The sequence below is a fragment of the Belonocnema kinseyi genome, chromosome 6 (assembly GCF_010883055.1).
Source record: "Belonocnema kinseyi isolate 2016_QV_RU_SX_M_011 chromosome 6, B_treatae_v1, whole genome shotgun sequence".
Classification (NCBI taxonomy): domain Eukaryota; kingdom Metazoa; phylum Arthropoda; class Insecta; order Hymenoptera; family Cynipidae; genus Belonocnema; species Belonocnema kinseyi.
Genome location: NC_046662.1, coordinates 62972359 through 62990300, shown reverse-complemented (window position 1 = coordinate 62990300; position 17942 = coordinate 62972359). Strand labels below are relative to the sequence as shown.

Sequence of the window (17942 nt, the reverse complement as noted above, 5' to 3'; positions counted from 1 at the left end):
CCTTTAATTTTAGTTTCAGGGATGAAAATATTTAAGTCAAGCAGTAATTTTCACGATTCTTGATTTGTTTCCTAACTTTAAAAATATAAATAATTTAAAAATGCATTATTAAACAAATGTTTGAACATTAAGTCTTACCCATTTTTAAAAGAAGAACTAATAATGAATAATTTCAAATTGAAAGCATTTGAAAGAAAATTAAACAATTGTAAATTGAAAACGTTTAAACTCAAACAATTTTAGATTACGTACAATTTTCAAAAAAAGACAATACGTAAATGGAATGAAAAGGAATTAAACTTGCATTATTCTCAAATAAAATTTTTTAAAGTTAAATAATTTTAAATTGGAAGTCTTTAGATTTAAAATTTTTTGAATCAAAAGCTGTGTAAATTAAAACATTTCAGACGAGGGTAAAATTGTATATTTAGGGCAGCAATTTTAAAACAATTAAATATTTTCGGATTCGAATTTTGAAAATCGGATAATTCAAAAATGAAATAAATTTTTATTTTATTATTTCTAATTAAAAGCGTGCAAAATTGAATCATTTAGAATTGAAAACTTTTGAACATAAATAATTTTAAATTTGAAGCGATTAAAATTTTACAATTTCAGATTGAAAACTAATTTAAAAATTTGTAAGTAAACGTTTGTGGATTTCTAGAATTTTTTATTGTTATTGCATAAAAAAATAGAATTTAATAATAAAATTGATTAGAGAAATTTTGCCATGAAAAAAAATTCACCGTCATTTTCACCGTTCAAAATCAAAAAGTTTTTAATTATAAAACCTTAAAATGGAATTATTCTGAAAAAACTTTTAAACTGAAAAGTAGTTTTAAACGCGAACCATATAATGAAAAATTTGTACTACAGAACATTGATAATTACACTAATCCATACTTAATTCAAAACTGAAAAAAATGTGATATTGATACTTTTTTTATGCACAAATTCTATCAATTTAAATTATTTCAAGGAAATTTAAACCGTATACAAATTAATAGATTTCAAGTTATATTATACTTTTTAAAATTCAACCATTTCAATTTTAATTACTACTTTATATTTACTTTATATTTATCTTATGTTTACTTTCGCATATTCAATTTTTCCCTATTAATTTAGGTGAATGTAAATTGTTTAAAAATTTTTTAAAATTATTTTTAATTATAAATTTAAAAAACTAACCATTTCAATTTTCATTAAAAAATTAAAACTCATATAAGGGAAGGATTGAATATTTATTAATATTGGATATATTTATTGTTATTCTTTTTATCCTATATTGAGTATTTAGCTTGTAACATTAAAATTTAGAGCACTTAATTTACCATTTAAAATAAAGGAAATTATCCAATTACTCAGGTATCAATTTTAGATGGCTTAAATTTTATCTGTTTTTCGAATTCTCCAATCGAATATTTTTCAATTTTAAATGATTCGTTTTTTTGAATTTTCTACTGAAAATCTGTAAATTTTAAGATATTACATTAAAAATGTTAATCATTCCAAATATTTGAATATAAAGTCATACACTTTTGAAAGATTCCAATCATCAATGGTATAATTTGCAACGTTTTTAGATTAAATTAAACTTTAAAAAATTCAAAATATTTAAAATTCTGTAATTTTGAACAAATAAAAATGACATTGTTTTTTTCTTTTTAACAAAAATAGAATTTTTTAGTTGACAAAATCTATAATTTCAATTCGCAAGACTAAAACAGTTTAATCTTTGTGGCCTTTAAACTAAAGTTTTTTGCTTGAAAATCTTCAATTCAAAAATATTTGGTTTGAAATTTCTGAACTGTAGGAGATTTCCAATTTTAAATTTCGAAATTTTATAGTTTGAAATTGAAATATAACAAAGTTTAGGACAATTTCAGTATTAAATCTTCCAAAATATAAACATTTTATATTGAAATCCTCAATTGAACTGCATATTTGAAATTGATACCTGAGTAATTGAAAAGTTTCTTTATTTATAAATTTCTGCAGTTCTGAATTTTTATCTTGAACAATGAATTTTCAATTCGTCTCTCCCATTAGTTTTAATTTTGTAATAAAAATTGAAATTGAAAAAGTATAAAAATATGTTGATAATTTAAAATGTTGAAGTAGCAAATGAAGTTCGAAATTATTCGATTTGCAAGGTTTTGTAGTTAATTTTTTTTCATTTTGCCAAATTCAAATTACTTAATTTATAACGTTTTTGTATGTAATAATAATTTAAAGTTGTAGAATTTTACATACTTTGATATTGGAACATTCAATTTAAAATTGACAAATTTCAATAGCTTTGAATTAAAAATTATTTCAATTTAAGACTTTTCAATATTAAATTATTCAATTTTGAACTCTCAATTAGAAATAATACCATTTCTAAATTTCGAGATTAAAATTGAAATTGTTAAATTTTGAAAAGTAGTTTGAAAATTTTTAATTTTCAAACGATTTAAATTACCTTAAAATAATTTAATATTGTATCATTTTGGTATGAAAAAATGTTAATATTACAATGTTTTGTGACGAAAAATGGGTTCCATTTTAAATAAAGTTCGGATTCGTTTTAGTTTCAAGGTTTCATAGGAGAAAGTTTTTCATTTTTGTTGTTTTCTATTTGAAATAACTTTGGATTTTGAACGTTTTTTAATGCAATTTAATTTTAAAGCTTTAGAATTGACAATTTTTCATTTAGAATGGTGAAATGACGGTGAATTTATTTTTTGATCTAAGAAAAATTTGTCTATTTCTTTTTAATATTAAATTGTATTTTTTATGTAATCAAAATGTAAAATTCTAGAATTTCAGAAGCTTCGAATTAAAAATGATTTAAATACGAGAGTTTTCTATTTTAAATTATTTATTTTTTAATTCTTTTAATTGACAATAATGCAATTTAAATCCCTTTGAAATTTTAAGTGATCCAATTTTATAATTATAATCTAAAATTATTGATTTTTTAACATTTTAAAATTCCTACATTTTGGAAATTTTATTCTGAAATCGTTTAGTTTTGAAATTCTTCACTTCAAATTAAATGTTCAGTCTTTAACGCTATGAATTCAAGTCTGGAATTTTTTAATTTTAAGAGCTTCTGATAAAAAACATTTCAATTTCAAATTATTCAATTTTAAACGCTTTTATTTATAAATGAAGCAAGTCCATTTTCTGTCGTTCCATGAGAAACATTTTTCAAAACTTTACCTAAACTACAATTGATTTATTTGGAACGTTTTTAATGCAAAATAATTTAATATGTATTTTTAATTTCAAGCGCTTTTAATTTGTAATTATTTATTAATCTTTCAAAATATTGAAATCACCTAATATTAAAAAATTGGTGTAATAATTGATTTTTATATTATTTATATTTTTAATGATGAGTAATAAAAAAAATCGCTTCATAAAGGGGAATTTGTAGCTCCTACATTTACTGCTGGGCATTTATAATTTCAAATATCATAGCCATGCTAATCCGGGCAGTTAAATTGAAACTTTTGGTGCTCCTTGGAAATGACACAAGAAAAGATCCCGTTAGAATTCTTAGTTTCGACTATACAGCCTGTTAAAATTACGAAACTGGAACGTAGAAGAATTTATGAACCGAATTTCATTACAGTGATTATTGTAACGGTACAAAATAAAAATGAGTGATATTTCCATTTTTCCCATCTAACAGCTTTGACCCGTGGATCTATAACCGCAAACCCCGCTGAATCGCTTCATCATTGACATATGTATCACATTTATTGAGGCCAAAGAAAGCGAATATGTTCATTATGATAAGTGAATCATGTTACACCACAAGCCAATCTCGATTTCAATGTTTACAACTTCGTAAATTATTTCACTTACATTGCAATTCAAAAAATTTTTTAATTACAAATTATAGTCTCAGTGTTCACAATTTTTCCCCTATTCCCCTTTTTCCCTATTTCGAAAAAATTCCTCTTATCTATTTTCCCCTTTCCTTACTATCTTTTCGCTTTTTTCTTTTATCTCTTTAAATATACGGAACTTTTTTTATTTGAATTTTTTTCCGAGAAGCGTTTTTAATTATATTCTCAATGAAGTAAAACAATTGTTATCTAAATAAAATTATTATTTTTAATACAAAATGTCATAACTCAGTCACATATTATTAAAATTGTTTGAAATTTGGTATATAGACACTGCATACTCTACCAATGTCTATTGTTTAATAATATTTAATTGCAAATTGAGACCGGAAGTTAACCACCTTTTTAATTTCGCCGACAAAAAGTATCGAGGGAAGTTTATAGTTGAAAGAATTTTCAGCGAGGCATTTTTACACTCTATTCAAGAAAGATCTCTGGAAATTTTCAGCTCGATTAATTGAATATTAATGGAGTATAAATATTGACTATTTCCAGAGTTATTCCAGTTTTTCAAAAAAATTGAAATTTTATATCTTTTCAAAATATATTTTTATTAACTTATTAATTAATATTAATGGAATATTATTGGATTCGTACTCTTGATTTAAAAATATTGACCATTTCCAAAGTTATTCCAGTTTTTAAAAAAAATTGATATTTTTTTTTTTTCAAAATATATTTTTATTAACTTATTAATTAATGCAAATTTTAAAAGTCTTGTTGACTATTATTTCATACTAAACAAAGCTTTTCAATATAGTACAATCGTTATAATTCTCATCGAAATTTTTATAGAAATAATTCTCTTAAAAATTCTCAACGAAATTCTAATCCAAATTCTCTAAGAAATTCTCATCAATATTTTCTCGAAATTTTCATCGAAATTCGGATAGAAATAATTCTTATCTATATTCTCATCGAAATAATTCTCAGAAAAATCTCATCCAAATTCTCATAGAAATAACTCTCAGCAATATTCTTATCGGAATAATTCTAATCGAAATTTTCTCATAAAAATTCTCATCAAAATAATTCTGATCGTAATTCTCGTAGAAATAATTCTCATCAAATTTGTTATCAAAATAATTCTAATCTAAATTCTCTCATAAAAATTTCTTATCCAAATTATCATAAAAATGATTCTCAAGCGAATTCTCATAGAAACAATTCTCATCAATATTGTTATAGAAATAATTTTAATTAAAATTCTCTCATAGAAATCTTCATCGAAATAATTCTCATAGAAACGATTTCAGCAATATGTTCTTATCGGAATAATTCTAATCGAAATTCTCATTCAAATGATTTTTACCGTAATAATTCTTATTGAAACTCTCATAACAATCATTCTTATCGAATCTCTCATAGACGTATTTTTCATCAAAATTCTCATTGGAATACTTCTCAACAAAATTATTATCCCATGCCATCCTATTCTCATCAAAATTCTCATTGAAATTCCCCTGGACATGATTCTCATCTATATTCTCATAAAAATAATTCTCATTAAAATTCTCATCGAAATTCTCATTCCACTCCATCCTATTCTCATCAAAATTTTTATCGAAATCCACACAGAAATAATTCTTATCTATATTCTCATCAAAATTCTTATCCAATTAATCCGCGTGGAAATAATACTAATCGAAATTCTCATAAAAATAATTTTCATGAAAATTCTCATCCAAATGATCCTCATGGAAATAATTCTCAGCAATATTCTGATCGAAATAATTCTAATCGAAATTCTCATACGAATTTTCATAAAAATAATTCTCATTGAAATGCTCCTAGAATTAATTTTGATTAAAATTCCTCATAAAAATCATCATCCAAATTCTCATCAAAATAATCCTTATCGAAAGGCCTATAGAAATAATTCTCATCCATATTTGTATCGAAATAATTCTAATAAAAATTCGCTTATAGAAATTCTCATACAAATTGTGATCGAAATAATTTTCCTCGAAATAATTATTATTGAAATTCTCATCGAAATCTCCTGTCCTCTTCGCCTGGGCGGAGGGGGGAGGGCAGGAAAAAGTGAGACGGACGGGCAAAGAAGAATTTAACTCTAAAAATATTAAAACTCAAATAATTTTTTTTTTCAAATGTTTTGTACAAAAGAAATTGAAAATCATTTGAACACCTTTTCTCTCGATGATTGGTACTGGCATCATTTCAGTATTAGTATTAGGTAATACTTCTAATCCTAAATAATTAATTGGATCAGTAGAAAAAGAAACTGAATGAATTCTAAATTTCTCTTGACTTAATTAAATTACAGCAACAATTTTTAATTAAAAAATTGAATTATTGAGAATTAAGAATTAATTTCATAGTGCTAAATTAATAATAATAATAATAATAATAATAATAATAATAATAACCTAAACATTAAACAAATAAATTGCTGTGGCAGCCACGATTCACGTATCTAGCCCGGTAAGTTTCTTCTTGTGTAATGAGTATTGCCCGCACACGATGATCATCAAACCGTGTAATCATGATTCTTAAGGAAGTTATCGAGAATCTTCAGCATGCATTTAGTGATTTCTTAATTAAATAAACGGAAATTTATCGGATCGGCAAGCGTCTCGCTAGAAAATTTCTATTATCCAGATTCTAGAAAGTATGATAAAATTATACCCTGAAATTAACTTTTGCTTTCTTTCAAACGCACTTTTTATTACATAAGGAGATTATAAAACCTTGGCCTATAATTGATCAAGAAATCTCATATGCTTATTTACAAATATTTTTAAACCAAAAATTATTACGGGACAGCGAATGTCCGTGAAGAATTATCATTTTTACTTTGAGACTGGGAGAGTTTCCGCAAAGAATTATAATTTGACTTCAAACAGGGAGCTTTTGGCCTGAAGCGCGAGATTTTGAGAACAAAATTACAATCTAAGAAGAAAATAATTTTTTAAATCCCTCTTCCAAGTCAGAATTCGTCACAATTCATGACGGGAATTCCCTGTCTCAACTCAGAATTCTGTTGAAAAATTGCCTATTCCGAGTGAGAATTATAATTTTTCACAAATACCATATTCCAACTTAGAAGTAATTTCCCGGTTTTCCCGATTTCCCGGTGAAGTAGACAGCCTGATTTATTCTTAAATTAAGCGAATTTAGTAATTAACCATTTCTTTCTGTTTTTGATTTTAGGATGCGAAAGTATGGGTACCACATCCGGAGAAGGTTTGGGAGGGCGCATATCTTTTGGAAGATTACAAATCCGACAAAGGAACTTTGGAAATACAAACAGAAGAATCGAATCAGACAAAAGTTTTAGAAATCAAAAGTGATGCCGACCTTCCGCCATTGAGAAATCCAGACATCCTTATAGGAGAAAACAATCTAACTTCTCTCTCGTTTCTTCACGAACCTGCGGTTTTATATAATTTGCAGATTCGTTTTCAGAGGCGTTGCATCTATACTTATTGTGGAATAGTACTCGTTGCCTTTAATCCTTACAATGAATTGCCCATATATGGCAACGATACAATTTGGGCCTATAGGGGCCAAGCCATGGGTGACCTGGAACCCCACATATTTGCGGTCGCAGAAGAAGCCTACACCAAATTGGAAAGGTAATTTATCCAACTAATTTTTTATGGTTTTAATTGCTATGAATTTTCCCCATCTATCGCAGCTTATTCAGCAATTTCTGGTGAAACGCTGCCTTGCGTGACTTCAGTAGCCCCATACTTAAATTTAGGAAGCAGCCATACATTATAGGAAGACAGGTCCGCATTTTATGGGGGTTGCTGAAGTTATGTAAGGCCGCGTTTCACCAGAAATTGCTGTATAAGCTGCGATGAATGGTCACGTGTGTTGTGAATACTTATTTTTGACCATATTACAACTAGGTACAGAGTTGAGCAAAAGGTCGGACATTTTCCGGACATATTTTGTACCTAGTTGTGCCATTGTCAAAAAAATGTATTTTCAACGCACCTGTCCATTCATCACAGTATATTCAACAATTTCAGTAAATAGTTGCGCAAACGTTAAACATGTACGCGCTGAATTTCCGGATGATGGAACGCATTGAAACAACGGCGTGCATTAAATTTTCCCAAAAACATGGCCATTTTTTCTGAATTGCAGGGATAATTTTTTATTTCCAAAATTTTGTTCTTAAGGGATGAAATTTTAGTTTTAAATTATATTCCGAATTGGAAAAGGTCTTTGTTTTGTTTTTACCAATTGTAATGAGTTTAAGGAAAGAAATTGTTTATTTTCAGTTTTATTTTAAAGTGTAAGAAAGACATTTTTTATTTTTATTTTTATTGAGTTAAAAGGTAGAAAATTTCGAATTTTAATTACTGTTGAATTGAACAAGGGATATTTTTTCTTTTATAGCATTTTTATCGACTTGTAAGGGAGCAAATTTCGTTGAAAATTTTTTTCAGAATTAGAAAAGAAATATTTTTTTATTTTCAAGATTTTTATCTAATTGGAAAGCAGAAAACTTTGGTTATTAATTATTTTTTCTACATTTAAATAAGTGATTTTTTATTTTTAGCATTTTTATTGAGTTCAAGAGGAAACTTTTGATTTTCCATATTTGTTCTGAACAGGCATTGACTAGCATCTCAATTCAAAGTTGGTAATTTTAAATTGGAAGATAAAGAAGATTTTTTAATTTTAAATCTAAACCGTTAAAAAATACGATTTAATTTCAAAGCGTTTGAAATTAAATCGGTTTTTATTCAAAACGTTCGGAACTGAAGAATTTTCAATTGAAAGTATTGAGATTTTGAATTGAAAGAGCTAAAAATGGTATATTTTTCAATTTAAACATCTAATAAATCGTGAATGCTATAACCGAATTTTAAATTCTTTTGATTCAAATTTCTTCCATTTAAAACACTTTCAATTTTAAAATATCCGATTTTAAACGCCTCTTATTTAAGATGTTTCAATTTCGAAAGATTCAAAATTCAAAATAGACAAACTTAATGGTTTGACTGTTAAGGCTTTCTATTTGAAATTTTACTATTTTTAAGGTTTTGAAATTAAATCTTTTAGTTCCATACGCTTTCAAATTCAAATTATTCTATTTTGAAAGCTTCGAATTAAACACTGCAAAATTATTGAAGTTTTCTTTTTGAAACAGAACTGTGCGTATCATTAAGGATTCACTTAGAAAAATAATTATCTTAAATTAACCAAAAATAACTTTAAAATTAAACAATTTATTTTTTTTTTAAGAAATATTTTAGTTTGAACCAAAAAAAAATTGTTTTAGCCCAATAAATTTCTTTAAATGAGAAGAAACTCCTTTGAATTAAAGAACCTTTTCTTTGGTTATTTGCCAATGAAAATTTTTCATTAATTTAAAGAAATTTTATTTTAATCACAGAATTTTTTTCTGTATTAGGTTGGGTCGAACCCCCCAATTTTTAAAGCAGTTTTAAAGAAGTACAGTACCTTAAATTTCTTCAAAAGCTTTTAACCATACTATTATTCTGCTGCGCTACAAGAACAAAATTTGTTCATGATCTGCAAGATCCTGATTTTTATCAGATTTTAATATGTCGAAAAAAATTAGTTTTATAACTATAATTTCATATTTCTTCAGTTTAAACTCATTTTTTTAGCTCATAGAAAATTTATCAAAAAATTAAACTTGGAATGTCATGCGCGACGTAAAGATATTGACTGATTTGAACATTTTATTTTGATCTCAATTTGTGTTCGCAAAATGAAATATTTATTATTTAATATCACCTCCATAAGTCTATTTTATAGAGACCCAAAAACCTCAAAAGTAAAAAAATCGGTTTCGCGAGTTTTTGACATTAATTATTGTTTTTAGTGTTTTTAGTGCAAATTTTGTGTATTACATAAAATACTACTTTTTACTCCTAATGAGATGTTTACATAAATTGTACAAGCAATTTGTTATCATTGTTCATAATATTCTCTTAGAATGCTACGAAATTGCAGTTTTTCACAAATTTTCCACTTTCTGTCCAATTTCAAATTAGAGCCAGGTAACAAAATTAATTGTTTAAGCAATTTATTATTAATTTTAATAATATTCAGTTCAAATAATGCTAGAAAGTTGTGGTTTTTTCTGAAATTTTTAGCTATTTGTCTACTTTTCGCTGGGGATGATTTAATAATTAATTCAATTCAATTAAAATAATTATTTAAACAAATTATTATTGCTTATAAGTATCTTATTCTTTATCAAAGTTAAATAGTTACGGTTTCTTCTAATATCTTCAAATTCTACCCTCTTTTTACTTAGTAAATTAATAAATAATGCAAGTTAACAAGTAAAGTTGTTTAAACAATTTATTAATCTTTATAACTATCTTTTCTCAGATACAGGCTAAAAAGTTGAGTTTTTTTTTTATTTCAATTTTTTCACTACTCTTTACTTGTTGAGGTAATAATTACTGCAAGTTAACAAACACGCTTATTAAAACAATTGCTTATTATTTATCCCTATCTTTTCTTAAAGTATTGCTAGAAAATTTTTTGCTTCTGAAATCTTTACTTTTGCTTGGACTTTTTAGCCTTCTTAGTTTTTTTTCTCAGAATTAAACAAAATGTATTCAATCAAAAATTCTATCTTAAAGAAAAGACGAAATCATTCAAGGGAATTATTAGGAGAAAGTGAGGGGACATATTTTAATATCAGCCCCTTTCCCCTCCCCCTTTCCCCCTTCTCACTAGATTCACTGAGGAATCCCTGGGATCCATCTAGAAAATTTAAAGCATATTTTAAATGTCTATTTTATTAAAAAAAATATATATTTACAGAAAAGAAATAGATTGTTTAAATAGTTATCTCCCTAATGTTTATTTATTATTCGTTCATAACTGAAAAGGCAAAGAAAAGTTAAACATTACAGAAAAAAAGGCAGGAAATGTATAGCACTTATCTAAGAAAAGATTCTTATAAACAATAATAATTTATTTAAAAAATTATTTTGGCTAAATTGAATTAAATATTAACTCACTGCAGGTGAAAAGTAACAAAAAATTGAAAATTTCAGAAAAAAGCGCAATTTCTAGAATTATTCAAAAAGAACATTAATAACAATAAATTGTTTGAACAATTATGTTTGTTAATATTAATTAACTATTATTTCACTCTAATTGAAAATATGACCAAAAGTGCAAAATTTTTGAAAAAACCGTGATTTTCTATCTCTATTCTAAATTAAAGTTGCTAAGAATAATAAGAAATTGTTTAAACAATTTATCTGAACATCCAATTAACAGTATAAATTAGTATTTTATGTATTAGAGACAATTTGCATTTTTTTTAACAGCCAAAAAATTATAATCAGGGCCAAAATCTCGCAAACAGCATTTTTTCACTTATGGGTTTTTTGAGACCATATAAAAGAGAATTACGTGGTAGATATTTAATAGGGAATATTTTATTCGTATTCTCTAGCTAATCCTGAAGAGAAATGTTGAGTTTCAACTCGATTGAGCTAATACTGACCATTCTGACAAAAACATTTTTTTTTATAATGGGAAATACTTGTTAAACTTTATGGAGTTTGACTCACCTCTAGATATATTTTGTTTAAATAGATTAATTTGTAAATGGATTCGAACAAATTTCCAGCTGATATCCATCAAAATAGAAAAAATTCCAGTCAATTTTTGGACCCACCTAATGGTCTAATTAAAAATATTTTCATTCTAATTTGAACTTTTTTTATTGAGTTCCTTTTAAAAATTTTGAATTTTTATATATTTTTTTTTTTAGTATAAAGTTTAACCCATAGAATAAGGTTCAGTGGTCGAGAGAATGTCAACAGGGCTTCGTGGAACTCAATAGCTAGAATTATAAGGCAGGGCTTCCTAAAACTGTAATAAAAAAAAAACTTGCATGAGAAGTTCTTCACTGGAAATTAATTATTTTTAGAGAGAGTCACGATCAGTCCATCATCGTCTCTGGAGAATCCGGTGCTGGAAAAACGGTTTCTGCAAAATATGCAATGCGGTATTTTGCTACTGTGGGCGGTTCTTCGAAAGAAACGCAGGTTGAGAAAAAAGTATTATCCTCCTCTCCTATTATGGAAGCCATAGGAAACGCCAAAACAACGAGAAATGATAATTCTTCTAGATTTGGAAAATTTATAGAAATCCAATTCAATAAAAATTATCACATCATCGGAGCGAGTATGAGAACCTACTTGCTAGAAAAGTCTAGAGTAGTTTTTCAAGTGAGTAACATCAATTCCAAAAAATTACTGTTCATAATATTCGCCAAATTTATTTGTTGAAAAAAGATCAAATAAGGACGAAAACGTGAAAAACTGGGAAATTAAAATATTTGTCGATATAAAATTTGAAAATTTTGATTTTAAACATCCAAAATTGAACAATTTAGAATTGAAATCATTAGCAATTAGCACATTTGGGACGATGTCAAAGTGAAAATGTTCCAAATTGAATGATTTCAGGTTATCAGTTTGAAAATAGAAAAATTTCTAAATAAAGGATTTAAAATTGATTAATTCTTTTTTTATCTAATTTATTTTTTTACTAAAATATTTCTGAAAATTAATGAAAATTGATATCGTAACTTCAAAATTAATGTATACCATTTTTTATAATATATAGACAATCAAACCGTTGCACTTTGGATCAAAAATACTAATTTCCGACAAAAAATATTAATATAAACTGTTATCATTAAAATACTGACAAAGAATTTTAACACAACCGAATGTAGAAAAAAAATGTGAATCCTTATAGAAATATAATTTTTTTTATAGCAACTTTAGACGTAAAACACGAACCCAACAAACAATTGTTTAAGACTTTTAATCTTCTTTTCCATCCTTTTTGGATTCAAAGAATCAATTTCCGATGAAGAATCCTAACATAACCTAAAATTGTTAAAAAGTTGTTAATCTTCTTTGAAATATAATTTTTTGTAATTAAGAAAACGAATTTCCAACAAAAAAATCAAAAATGTTAAAAATTTGTGAACCTTATTCAAATTATTAAGATTTTTGCTCAAAAGTACCAATTTTCGATGTAAAACAAAAAGGTTCTCTGAAATTGTTAAAAAATTATTCATATTTTTTTTAAGTCTAGTGTTTTTTTAAATAAAAGTTTCAATTTCATGACGATAAATATTAACATAACCTATTATTCTTCAAATATTATAATTATTACTTAAAATTTAATGATTTTTTAACAACAATTGTTTTAACTTACTCATTTCTGATCAAGAATGTTAACATAACCTACAATCGTTAAAAAGTTGTGAACTTCTTTGCAATATTTTTTTTTTCATTAAAAGTACTAATCTCTCGTAGAAAATTCTAAATATTTACCAGATTGTTCAAAATTATATTTTTTTTATAAATGAAGCAATTTTTGAATAAAAGTTTAAATTCCAGACTTCATTATCTGAATTATCCGATTTATTATTTTTTTCGAAAAAATTATATTTAATTCTAATGATTTTTTATTTGAAAATACTAATTGTAGGGAAAATACTCCACCACAACCTAACTTTGTTGTGAAATTGTAAATAATCTTCTAGATCTCATAAACAACATATTTTTTATTTAATTAAAAATACTAATTTCCGGAAAAAACGAACATAAACTAAAATTATCAAAAAAAATTTAATCTTTTTCAATTTATATTGGTTTTTTTGTTTTGAAATATACATTTTGGCTGCAAGACGCTATCATATCCGAATACATTTTTAATTTGTTACTCTTCTTTGAAATCTAATTATTTATTAAAAATATCGATTTCCTACAAAAAATACTAACACAATCAAAAATTCTTAAAAGATTCGAAATCTTGTTCAAATTATTATGATTTTTGTATAAAAATACTAAATTTTGGTGTAAAACGCTAACATAACCTAAAATTGTTGAAAGTTCTTAACCCTTAGGACTCCGCGCGGCGGTCCCATGGACCGCATTTTTCGTTAATTTCATGTGTACTCATAACGGCCTAGAATTGGGCGGCACGGCTCCTGCTATCCCTCGTCCTGTTGCTATGCAACCGTTTGAACTAATGCTCTTTCGCCGTGAACAATTTGCGAATGTAATCAATTTGCACGTAGAAAACATTCTACAACTGTTACCACATGTGAGACTTGCTCAAGAAAAAAAGAATGAAAACTGAAAGAGCATTATTCTTTTAATTTTGAATTTACAGTTCCTACATAGTTCCCTTTCTTCTAATTTGTCTTGAGAATCGATTTGCTAATGATTCTCGTGAGGCTAGTCCAATTTTCCAAGCAGAAAGATTTTTATACAATATGTTTTACCAAAATTTGCATTACGTTCAAAATTTATTTAATAAAGTTTACAAAATATTCTAAGTTGCTTATTTATTCATCCTAAAAAGAGAAAATACTTCATTACATGCTCATACTGTAAATAAAACTAATTAGAAATTGTTGAAATGTGTAAAACGTGAAGGCGGTCTCGAGGACCGCACGCGGGACAAATTAGATTATCAGGGCGTGCGGAGTCCCAAGGGTTAATCTTCTTTGAAATCAAATTTTGTGAATAAAAATACCAATTTCCAAAGAAAAACACTAATATGGTCGAAAACTCTTAAAAGATTCCTCGTCTTATTTAAATTATAATGATTATTATGTTGAAATGCAATTTTTTGTGTAAAACCATAACATAAACTAAAATTCCTAATATTTGTGAATCTTTTTTAAAATAGAATTTTTTCAAAAATACCAATTTCCGACAAAACATACTAAAATAATTAAAATTGCTTAAAAGATTTTGAATCTAGTTTCAATTACAATATTTTTGTTGCAAAAATTCCATTTTTTGTATGAAACGCTAACGTAACCTAAAATTGCACAAATTTTTTGGATCTCCTTTAAAATCTGTTGTTATTTTTTTTAATAATAATAAAAAAATCCGATGAAAAACACTAACATAATCCTAAATTATTGAAAGAATTTCTATATCTTGTTCAAATTATAATGATTTTTGTTTTAAAGTAGCAATTTTTGGTTCGAAAAGTATAAATCTTCAAAACCTAATGGTTTTGTTTTAAATAACCGATTTCCTTTGTGTATGACGTTAATATAACCTGAAACTATTATAAGTTGCAAATCTTTTAGAAATATATATATAATAATTTTTGTTTAAAAAATTCTAAATTTTTGGGTAAAACGCTAACACAACTTAAAATTATCTAAAGTTCTGAATACTTTTTGACATCTAATTTTCTTTGTTTTTAAAATACAAATTTCCGAGAAAAAACTAACATAATCTAAGTTAAAAGATTCAAAATGTTTTTAAAATTTTTCGTTTTAAAATATCCATTTTTTGAAAAACGGTAACATAGCCTAAGATCATTAATTTTTCTTATTCTTATCTGAAATCTATTTTTTTATTCAAAATACCAATTCCCGACAAAAAACTCTAACATAAATGCAAATTTTTAAAAGATTCTAAATCTTGTTAAAATTATAATAATTTTTGTGACAAAATAATAATTTTTTATGTAACCCGCTAACATAACCAAAAAGTGTTCAAATTCGTGAATCTTTTTTGAAATCTGATTTTTTTATTAAAAACCCCAATTTCCAAAGAAAAACACTAACATAATCTAAAATTGTCAAAGGCTTATAAATCAGGTTGAAATAATAATTTTTTAAAATTCAAATGTTTTGTTCAAAACGCTAAAATAACCTTATATTCTCAAAACTTCAGAATCTTCTTTGAAATCTTATTTTTTGTATTAAAAAGACCAATTTTTTTCGAAAAACACTAGCATACAAAAATTTAGAAGATTCTAAAACTTGTTCATATTATAATGATTGTTGTTTTCACATAATGATTTTTGAGTAAAACTCTAATATAACCTGCACTTGTTAAAAGTTTTGAATCTTTTTGGAAATCTAATTTTTTATGCAACATACTAATTTCCGACAAAAAACAATATAACATCATCCTAAATTGCTAAAAGATTCTAAATCTTTGTCAAATTATAACGACTTTTGTTTTAAAATACCATTTTTTAATATAAAACACTAACGTAACATACGATTAAAAAAAATTATGAACCTTTATAATCTAATGGTTTTCGTTTAAAGTAATCGACTTTCTGTAAAAAAAAAACTTTTGTATAACCTGAAACTGTTAAAAAATGGCAACCTTAAATTTTGAGCTGCTATACAATCAAACTAAATCTCGATTCAACTAAATGTGATTTTAACTAAAACTCTATAGTTTGTGCACAGCGGATGGTGTTGCTCGGAAGAGGGTCGTGTGCGTAGTGAGAAAGTAGTGTGAGGTCAGTGAGTTGTACCAAAAATATACGGTTGGCGGCGTGACCTGCAGACTCTAAGTCATCGATAAAGAAGAGCTGACAATAATTTAAAAAGTAATGAATTTAATAAAATTTAATAGAACTATAAGTTGCTTTTAATTAAGTAAAGTGAAATTGGATAAATGTGAAGGAAATTAAATAAGCTCAAAAACAATGAAATTAAGTTCAAAGTAACTGGTTTATAAAAAGTGTATTTTTTCGTAATTTTTTTATTTTGATTCGCCGCGAATGATTTTCTGTATTGGGTTATAGATTTGTTGTTTATTTTAATGTTACGAATTGTATTCACTTTCATCAGGATCTGTGCCCGAAAAAAGTGAAGCTGTTTTTCGAAAATTTAATAGTGGTATTTTAATTTGAGGTTATGTACGTGACAATATACTTTTTTAAACTTTATTACAGTTATTAGGTACGATGAGGTGTTGGTCGCTAATGTGAGGGGTTTCAATTAGAATTAATCCAAACTTGAATTATACAAATATGCATATCTCAGTTTTTAGAGGAGTATAATTCTTTTCCATCCTTCTTCAAGCTCTTACATAGAGATTTGCACAGATTGAATTGTAAAATGGGAATTAGTTAAATTAAAAAAGTCCATTACCTATTACTAGTCCATCTCCTTATAAAGGCCTTTTATTTTTTCAGATTAATGTAATATAAGTGAGTCAAATATATAATATTAAATAAAGGCTAACCTGCTTTATATATTTTTAATCGGCAAGTCATCCTTGCATTTCAGAAAGCTGTGAACGAGTTGCAAGAACAATAGCAGATTAATATTAAGTTTGGTTTAAGTATCGGTTAAATATTAAGTACCCATAAAAGAAGAAAAAAAAAATCCAGGAAGGACGAAATTCCAATACGAAAAAAATAGCTACCGGAAATTATAAACTGCGTAACATCAGTTTCTTATTATTAGTCAAATATTTATTTATAAAAAAATAGCGTTCAGAAGCCGACTGCGTCTCACCAACCGACCCGATAAAAGTCTTGCAGACTAGTCCTAAAAGCTATTCTACCCAATTTTTGTGGAATATTTCAAGTAATTTAATAAGATTTCAAGGAAATTCGTAGAATTTGCAACGATTTTAATCATTTAAAAAAAGTCGCAAATCTTTTAAACATTTTAAGGAAATTTAAATGATTTTACGGTAGTCCAAGGGATTGCACAAAAGTCAATTAAATGATTAAATAATATTTCAAATATTTTGAGTGATTTTTTACGAATTTCAATAGATACACAAAAATTCTAAGCATTTTATAATATTACTACAAACTGCAAAGAATTTCACAAAAATGAGGGGATTCGTAGGATTTCAAAGATTTAAAGATAATTTCAAATATCTCGGTTAATCTGCGTTTTGAAAGAATTTCCTTAAATTTCGAAAGAATTGAAAGGATTTCATAGAATTTATAAGATTTGAATGTTAAGAAGGATTCCGAAGTATTTAAGAGAATTTCCGAGATTTTCAAATAATAGGGTTGTTTCGCGATTTTAGATGAAATAATTTTTTAATACATAATTTTTAGCTTAATAGAAGGTGCGTTATAATTTTTTGTTCTTTCGTGTAGTTTAACAGAAAAAAAATATTATAAATTGCAGGCGGTCTCTGAAAGTAAATTGCCCTTTAAGAGGTTTAGGGCGCTAATGGCTTCGTAAAGCTGCATAGAATTACAAGTTTTCAAATGGTTTCGGTATAAACAAGA

General features: G+C 26.0%; 1 protein-coding gene across 3 annotated transcripts in view; it reads left to right on the top strand.

The window, feature by feature from the left end:
- LOC117174101 (unconventional myosin-Va) overlaps window positions 1-17942 on the top strand; it is a 162583-nt gene that overhangs the window by 62506 nt on the left and 82135 nt on the right. For all 3 annotated transcript variants that reach the window (XM_033362846.1, XM_033362844.1, XM_033362843.1), the window contains exons 2-3: window positions 7083-7507; window positions 11821-12121. In XM_033362846.1, the coding sequence (XP_033218737.1) occupies window positions 7083-7507; window positions 11821-12121 (726 nt within the window). The remainder of the gene's footprint in view (window positions 1-7082; window positions 7508-11820; window positions 12122-17942) is intronic.